This window comes from Brachypodium distachyon, chromosome 4 (assembly GCF_000005505.3).
Source record: "Brachypodium distachyon strain Bd21 chromosome 4, Brachypodium_distachyon_v3.0, whole genome shotgun sequence".
NCBI lineage: Eukaryota > Viridiplantae > Streptophyta > Magnoliopsida > Poales > Poaceae > Brachypodium > Brachypodium distachyon.
In genome coordinates this window covers 15,603,299-15,612,674 of record NC_016134.3, presented here as the reverse complement: position 1 = coordinate 15,612,674, position 9,376 = coordinate 15,603,299, and the positions used below count along the sequence as shown (strand labels likewise).

General features: G+C 50.0%; 1 protein-coding gene across 1 annotated transcript; it reads right to left on the bottom strand.

Annotated features, from left to right (window-relative positions):
* Positions 1-4,563: 4,563 nt before the first annotated feature.
* On the bottom strand, positions 4,564-8,295 carry LOC100823814 (3-ketoacyl-CoA synthase 20). The gene is made up of 2 exons (XM_003577359.4): positions 7,275-8,295; positions 4,564-5,649 (listed from the first exon to the last, which is right to left on the bottom strand). Exons 1-2 carry the CDS (start codon positions 8,019-8,021, stop codon positions 4,852-4,854), a joined length of 1,545 nt encoding a protein of 514 aa, XP_003577407.1. The 5' UTR covers positions 8,022-8,295; the 3' UTR covers positions 4,564-4,851.
* Positions 8,296-9,376: the final 1,081 nt, after the last annotated feature.

Genomic DNA, 9,376 nt, shown 5'->3' with positions numbered 1-9,376 from the left:
GCCTGCTTTTAGTTTGGTACTAGTTGGCACAAACATCCTGCCTTCCTAGATAAAGTTAAAATTTTAAAAAAATAGCTAAGGTCTTCAAAGGTTGGGGTATCAATATCACGGGGGGGGGGGGGGGGGGCGCTATTAAACAGAAAAGGGAGCTATCTGAGGAACTGCAGGATCTCGAAGGTTTGGAAGAAATTCAGCCACTGTCCTACGAACAGCTGGCCAGAAGAGGTGCTATAAACTCACAATTGATGGGACTATATGCTGGTGAAGAGGATTACTGGCACCAGAGATCTAGTACTAACTGGTTACACAAAGGTGATGAAAACACTACTTATTTTCATAGAATTGCCAATGGGAGGAAAAAGAAGAGTATGATTTTTTCTCTGCAAGATGGGGACACAACCATACAGGGGACTGAGAATCTTTTGGATCATGCCACTGCTTATTACAAACAGCTTTTTGGGCCTGCCCTAGGGTTTGGTTGTAGGCTACACTTAAATATGTGGACTGAAGATGAGAAGCTTACTGATTTTGATAATGAGATCCCAGATCAACCTTTCACAGAGGAAGAGGTGAAATTCATTGTTGATAGTATGAATAAAAACAAGACTGTTGGTTCTGATGGGATTCCTATTGAATTCTATCAACAATGCTAGGAGATCATTAAATCTGCTTTTCATGATTTTCATCAGGACAGGTTGGATTTAAGCAAGGTTAACTATGGTGTCATTACTCTGTTACCTAAGGGGGACAATGATGATGTCATCCAAAAATACATGGCCATCTGTTTACTTAAAGTGCTTTTTAAGATCTTTACAAAAGGAATGGTTATTAGATTGGGCCCTGTGATGCCTAAACTGATAGCCCCTGATAAGAATGCTTTCATTAAAGGCAGGAACATTATGGATGGGGTGATGTCCTTGCAGGAAGTTATCAGGGAAACAAAATACAGGAAACAACAAGGTGTTATTCTAAAACTTGACTTTGAAAAGGCATATGACAGGGTCAACTGGCAGTTCCTTTTCCATTGCATTCAGATGAAGAACTTCAGTCCACTATGGCAACAATGCTTCCATACAGTTATACAAAATGGAACTTTATGTGTAAAGGTGAATGATACCATGGGGAAGTATTTTGGCAGCTTCAAAGGTGTTAGACAGCTGGCAGCTGAATGCTTGTATAAAATGATAAAGTCTGGTCAGCAGAATGGGGTCTTTGTGGGCCTGATTTCTCATCTGATTGACAAAGTGGTGGCTATACTACAGTATGCGGATGACACTATCATTCTATTGGAGGATGACTTGGAAATGGCCAGTAATTTGAAACTGGTGTTGTATCTTTTTGAATCTATGTCTGGTTTGAAGATAAACTTTCTAAAAATTGAACTTACTTTAATTAATAATCTGAGATGATCAGAAAGCTCAGACTTATGCCGAGCTGTTCAATTGCCAGACTGGGGGGTGGCCTATGAAGTACTTAGGAATGCCTGTTAGTCCTGATAGATTAATGGTGGCTGATTGGAAGATACTTCCTGAAAAGGCTTGATGGTTGGAAAGAAAGTGCTTTATCTATTTGTGGAAGAGTTACACTGTTGAATGCTTGTCTTACCAACACTCCTACTTATCACATGTCCATGTACATTCTGCCCAAAAGTACTATTGAGAAACTTGACAAGACTCGAAGGAGATTCCTTTGGCAAGGGGGCCAGCAGAAGAAGAAGTATCATTTAGTTAAATGGAAATTAGTCTGCTCCCCTAAAAAGAAAGGTGGTCTGGGGGTCAAGTATCTGCTCAGGTTTAATTTTGCTCTCATGGGGAAATGGTGGTGGAAACTAGAACATCAATCTGGCATGTGGCAAGATATTGTGAAAGCCAAATATATGAGGGGGCAAGGGATTTTCTATGCTAAGTGTAGGCCTGGTGACTCTGCTTGTTGGGGGGACCTGTTACATCTCAGACAGGTTTATCTGCAGGGCATATGTGTGGTGATTGGGGATGGAAGAACTACTGATTTTTGGGAGGACGCTTGGTGTGGACACACTCCCTTTTGCCAGATGTTCCCTAACCTGGCGGCGATTAACCAGGAACTAGGGCTTAGTGTGAGGGAAATGTATGAACGACGCTGACACTTAACGTGTTGGAGATATGCCCTAGAGGCAATCATGTGATGATGTTATTTCCTATGCATTCATGAGTTATTGTTATTGTCCTTGAACATCATCACTGATATGTATCAATAAATACGTGATTTGTTTGTGAGACTATGTATTCTATGATGTTGTTCTAATGGTCCCTGGTCATTGAGGTTATGCGGACACATAATCTAGACTAGCAATGTGAATCAGTATGATAACTATATTTCACAAGTCATAGGGCAAGGTGTTGCCGACTGATAGCATGGACTCGACAATGAGATTGTTGAGTCGGACAAACCCGCACTGAGACACAACGAGATGATTGTCATTTGTTAGTCTCAAGTACGATGTATATGTCAGTCCTAGACCTGAGGTCATCGCATGAGCTTGGGATGTGAATCGGCCTACTTAGGGGTTGTCAAACGCTACTCCGTAACTGGGTGGTTATAAAGGTAGCTTTCGGATTTGCTGAGAAGCATGCTGCGAGTCATGATTGATCAAGATGGGATTTGCCCCTCCTATTCGGATGATATCTCTGGGCCCTCTCGAGTGATCAGATTCGGAAAGCATGGCGATGCGACTTGGGTTAAGTTTTAACCAGTTCGGGAATCTATATCACAGGAATGAGAACAGAGTCGAGCTATCCACAAGGATGACAAGCACTCGCCTTGAGCTCGACACACATATCGTGAGGCAAAAGGAATGTTGCATATGACACATTGTATGGTTCGTCAATATACCTTGTGGTCACTCGGGAGTTGGCACGTGTTGCTAGGCGCCGCTACCAACTATCGACTTGAGTCGGTGCCAGTGGACGGGTAAGGTGTTACTCGGGCCCGCAGTCCGAGCTCGTAGTCATGTCCGACTGACCGCGAACCTGAAGGGTCACACGCTTAAGGGGTGGGAACCGAGTTGGATCGGATCCAACTCGTATCGGGCTTAGACTCCTAACGGGCGTCAAGTGTTGAGCCCACTAGGGACGTCTATATAAGTGGAGGAGACCAACCCGGCTAGGGTTACACCAGTCCAGACGCGAGTTATACTCGGCCATCACACCTCCACGCCCAAAACCTTGTGATCGGATCTAGCAGTTCGCCGCACGGAGTTCCTCCCTGTACGTGTGGATACCTCGGAGGCGCTGTACCTGCGGCGCTTGGACGAACTGCTCGTGCGATCGGCGAGGAGGAGCAGGCCGAACGACTACTTAGCATCGACACGCATCATCGACTCTACTTCCGCTACGGGTCTGCGCGTCTAGTGGTAATCTCATGATCCATTATCTACATCATTGATCCGGACGGAATCGGTAGAATTTTTATTTTGTGCTAGCGTAGCCTACCGCGTTCCCCAACATAACGTTTAGGAGATGGTTGGACCCTGTACTACAGATGGAACTGAATGTCCTACATGACAGGTTGTCGGGGGGTGGCTCTCAATGAGGAACCTGACAGACCTAAATGAAAGTGGACTAAGTCTGGGGTATACTCTGTCAAATCCTTATATGATAACCTTGCTTGGGGGGGTAGGGATCATTCCTTTAGACATCTCTGGAAAGCCAAGATTCCTCTTAAGATTAGAGTCTGGCTTTGGCTGATCTGGCACAATGCCATAGCAACAAAAGATAATATAACTAACCGCAATTGGGTTGGGGACACCACTTGTAGGTTTTGCTCAGACCCTGAAACGATTCACCACTTGTTTTTTGGATGTGGGGCGGCCAAATATACTTGGGGCATAGTTAGTATGACTATTGGAGCTCAGACTAGACCTGCATGTTTCTCGCAATACTTCCGGTGGATCACACAACATATCCCGATTTCTAGGAACCTGCAAATTGTAGGCGTCGCAGCTATTTGCTGGGCGTTGTGGAAACTACGGAATAGAGCTTCCTTTGGAGAACAAAAACTCATTCGATCCCCTTCTGAAATCATTTGCTATGCTTGTGCTTTTCTGCGTTATTGGGCAGATCTTCAAAAAGAGGCGGACAAAACTAACCTTCTAGCGGGTGCTGCAGCTCTACAGGCAGAGGCGCTGCGACACCATGACAGACAGGCGTGCTTGGATATGGATAACGAACGGGCGTCGCACCAGGATGAACAAGTTGACAGGAAGGGCAAGCGGAAGGCTGAAGATGATGGAACGCAATGATCAAGGGGGAAGATGCTGGAAAGAATGTTGGGCAGCTAGGAGCTGGAGTCTCCTGACAAGAAAGAATAATCTGCATGCCCTTGTTGCTAGTGTATGTTATGTTTGATACTTGTTTGGTTGCTCTTAAAACACTTTTTGTGTGTGTTCTTGCTAGCCTATGGCGGCAAGTATGTATGGACATATGTTGGCGAACTGGGTGTATTCCGTTATCTTCTGACAACGGAGTCCGATCATGTGATCGTTTAAAAAAAAAACCAGGCCGAGTACTATTGTACAAGTGAACATAAAAGCCCAACCACGTGATAAGATCTACAGTAGTACCACGTCAGGTTTGTCCCAACGAATAGAAGTCCCAAATCAGTTCAGCTACAAGCTCAACACAAATTAACCTGGATGGATGGATGGATGGATGTTTACATCACAAACGTCAAACGATACAAATATAATCCCGGCCAATCTCGCTCGGTCTTTCACCTTCCAAAAGAATAATTACCACTATTCTTTTCCTTTAACAACCCTTGGGAGGAGCAGTAATAAGTACTCTGAATCTCTGATCTTCAACGGGCCTAAAATCACGACGACGAGACAAGAACGCTCTCCACCTTGGGCACTTCCACAGGAAACCTGTCAATCTCCTCCACCCACGGGTTACTCCCAGCTTCCTGCTCCGGCACAATGTCCCGGAGCGCCCTCCACACGGCGCTGTTACACTTGAACCCGGACCCGAACGCGATCTGCCACGCGCGATGCCCGCGCCGGACGCGCCCTTTGGCCTCCGTGTACGCCAACTCGTACCACAGCGAGCTGCTCGACGTATTGCCCCACCGGTTGAGCGTCATCCGGGACGGCTCCATGTGCCACTCGCTGAGCTCCAGGTTCTTCTCGATCGTGTCCAGAACCGCCCTCCCACCGGCGTGGATGCAGAAGTGCTCGAACGCCATCTTGAAGTCCGGGATGTAGGGCCGGATCTTGAGGCCGAAGATCTTCTTCCCGATGAGCGACGCCAGGAAGAGCACCTGCTCCGACATGGGGAGCACGAGCGGGCCGAGCGTCGTGATGTTGGTCTTGAGCGCCTCGCCGGCCACGGCCATGAGGTCCTTTGACAGCGCGACACCGACGCGCCCGGCCTTGTCTTCCTCCTGGAACACGCAGCGGTAGGCGCGGTCGTCGGCGCCGTGGTGCGTGCGCACCGTGTGGACTAGCTGGTACTTGGAGATGCGCCGGTCGGCGCGCCGGTTGCTGAGGAGGATCGCCGCGCCGCCCATCCGGAAGAGGCAGTTGGACATGAGCATGGAGCGGTCGTTGCCCCAGTACCAGTTTAAGGTGATGTTCTCCATGCTCACCACCAGCGCGTACGAGTTCCTGTGCACCTGCAGGTAAAGCACCATTGCATCAAGTTAAATTGAGTACTCAGTTAAATACCATGGCCATCATTATTACCAGATTACAGTACTAATCACTACTACTAGTCGTCGGTCTGATTGACCCGTGCATCGGCATCGGCGACAGCTATTTTCGACGAATTATTGGGGCTACTTGCGAGACAAGACCAAGACGGGGGTTTAATGCCGGATTTATTGGAGGAGCTTTCTGTCAGCCAGCCAGCTAGCTGCCCTGACCTCATCAATGGCGATTAGGAGACTTGTTGAAAAACGTACTGGCTAGCTACTGGTCGATCGAGCCATTGTCGCACACGTCAACGGTCTAGTAGATGGATGTGCCCAACCACTCAACCTGGGGGGGGGGACACTGGCTCAGCTCGCTGCATGGACCATTTCGGACAGCTACCACAGGCGTTGATCGGTGGAGTACTGAACGATATCACGAGAGCACCGGTTGGGTGATAAGTTAATGGGACGTTATCAGCTCAATAACAACACGCCAAAAGTACGTCAGGCATGCAGGCCAGATGTTACTGGAACCTGGCAATTTAGTTTGGCAATTTGTTACTGGAATTTCTAGTTAAATATGTGGACTGTAGCCATTTCATTTTTATGGGCGATATAAAATCATGTCTATTAATTACTGCAATGAACTAGTCAATCTTTTGAAAGTGAACTAGTCAAATCTACATACACCGAACAGCTATAAATCGTAATGCACATATATTACAGGATATCTACGTCGCCATCTCCTACGCAGATGTTGTAATCGTGCAATCCAACACGCATATAGCAGCGCAGCGATGGTTTGACAGTGACATCACGGATAAAGTGAGAAAAGTAGTAGAAACACCGCATGATTTTCTACATGATAATGTTATAAAATAGTTTCGTATAGCTTTTAGCATATACTCCGTACGACACATAAATTATAATAAACTGAAAACCATATACTCAGAATTACCGTGATGATCCATTCTTTTCATACACCTTCTCTGGATCAACCTATGGTCTCAAAATAAGTTACCGTGTGCGGAGCTGAGGAGATGACCCTATGGCCATACATGCATGCAAATTAAGTCAAACCAAGTCAAAGTTTCCTGCCCTCCCCAACATCTCACTAGGTTAAATCTTGGTCGTCCAGTTCCGATCCAACGGTTACGCTGCGGTCGCTGGACCGCCCAAACGACCCACTCCAACCGACCACGGAATTAATACTTGGTGGGTGCTGATTACCTGGATCAGCTGCTGGTGAGACTGGTGAGAGGTCGATGGAAATCTAGCTTGGCGCCGCTGCACCTGATCCAGATCGACACCAACTTTTTTTTTTGTGTGGAGCTTAATTAAATTTCTTAAGATGATTCGGGTCAAGCTAGTCTTTGAATAAACCGCAAGATCGATGGAACAGCTACGTAGAGTTTAGAGTACGTCTATGCGCTTAGCCATGCAAAGTCAAACAAAGTCAACGCTTCCACCCGCTCACAACTAGTACTACTTCGATCTAAACCGTCCGTTTCCGAACCAACGGGTACCCCGCGGTCGCTGAACCGCCCTAATTAAACCCACCACTCAAACTGAAACGCTGAACACTGGGAGATTGATCAATCAATTACCTGGAGCAGCTGCTTGGCGAGGTCGATGGAGATGAGCCCAGCGCTACACCCCATGCCGCCCAGATTATAGCTCGCCACGTTCCCCCTCAGCTTATAATGATTCACAACCATGGCGGACAGCGACGGGGTCGGGTTAAACAGGCTGCAGTTCACAACGACAACCCCGATATCCCTGGCCCGGACCCCGGTCTTGTGTAACAGGGCATCGATGGCGCCGAACATGACGGCCTCGGCCTCCCGGCGGGCCTCAGCCATGCAAGGGTTGGGCGGCGAGTTGAGGACCGCCGCCGGGAAGTAGGTCCCCTGGCCGAGCCCCGACCGCTCGAGGATCTTCCGCTGGAAGGCGAGGTTGTCGTCGGTGAAGACGCCCGCGGCCGTGGACTGGGCCATAAAGGTCTCGCGGGTGACGGTGTGGGATGGGCCCGGCTTGTAGCAGGCGAAGTCCAGGAGGTAGACGGGCCTGGGCCGGCGCGAGAGGTAGGCGGCGATGAGCGCGACGGCGACGGAGAGGAGGGAGAGGGCTAAAGGGAGGGTGGAGTCGGCGAGGAGGTAATCGCTCGCCATGGCGAGGTCGGCGGCGGTGAGGCGGGAGAGGCGGAGGGAGAAGAAGGAGAGGATCGGGGCGAGGAGGAAATAGAGCGCGTTGGAGATTGCTTTGTGGTAGAGCAGCTTGATGTAGCCCGGCCGCGGAGGGCGGTGGGGTGCCTTGTGCTGCTGCGGCTTGATGCCCGCGGCGGCGCTGCTCATGGTGTGTTGTACTAGCCGGCCAGCTGCTAAGCTAGTGTCTTGCGCAGATGCGTTGGGATGATGGTGGCGAGGGGGATCGCCGGAGGTTGGTCGCGGCGGGTGAGTTTGGTTTGATTTGGGTTGGCCGGGAGGGGAGGGGAAGCGGGGATGGATATATAGGGGTTGGGGAAGAAGAAGATATAAGGGGGGAGTCGATCGAGCTAGGTGGGTGCAACCACCGGAGCGACCATTAATAAGACGGAGGTGAGCGAAGAGGGAAGGGGGTTGGGGGAGCGCGGGGGGATCGGTTTCCAGGTATTTAATGCGGAGAAGAGACCGGAGACGTACGCGCGCGCGGGGTGGCCAACTTGGCGCTGGCTTGGCTGTCTCGACTCCCGGAGAGTTGGAGAGCTCTGTTCTGTTCTGCTGCGTGTGGCTCGGCGTGGAACCGTGGTCGGCTTCGTATCGGTGTGGGTATCGGTCGGCTGGAGTAAATGAATTACGGTTTGGGTTGGGTTGGAGTCGGAGTTGGGGTGCAGGCCGGCGGTGTACGTAGGTACGCGCTTCGGTATCGTACCGTATACCTACACGCGTGAGTAGAGTAGGTTTGGCGGCTCTTTTCTTCTTTATGGCACGTACATCGTACGGTGTCTGTCCGGCCGTGCGGCTCTAGCTTGTGTCTCCTCTAATTTTCGTGTGTGCGCGTGTCGGGGGTGCGTTTTACGGATATAGTGTGATCGATGGTCTAATTTTCGGCAAGGGCCCATGCATGCAGGCAGGCCGACGCAACGCGGATCGGACACGCAGGCGTACGTACGATTGTTGGACTTGGAAGGGAAAAGGTTCCTCAGACGACGGCGAAACATAGCAAATCCGCTTTGTTTTCGTGAGAGAAGAAGCACTCTCGATCAGGACATTTGCACACGCGGGAGCTAGTGAAGTGAAGCAATCGCGTGGGAACACATTTTTCCGGGCGTTCGCTCACCCATTCGCCCAACCACCGGCACCTGCAGGCCAACAGCTGCCTTCCCGACCCATGCGCGAATCGATCGAACCGGACACACGCCGCATGCATGCATGCATGCAGCAGGGCCGAGGACTGAAACATGCAGATGCATGCATGCAAGTACGTACGTGTGCATGGGATGGTCGCGCGCGCTTCTGTGCCTAGATGAGGCGCCGGTGCACGGGAGCAGCTCGCGCGTCCGTCAACGTGCACCCCCTTTCCTTCACCGGTGCTGGGAGCCGCGTCCGATGGGGTCCAAGCAGTCCGAGCTTTGCTTTGCTTTTCTTTTCTTTCTTTTTTCTCCCTCTGCGCCGCGTCAACGCACCGGGGACGACTGGCATGCGGGGCCGGCTCTGATCCATGTGTCCTG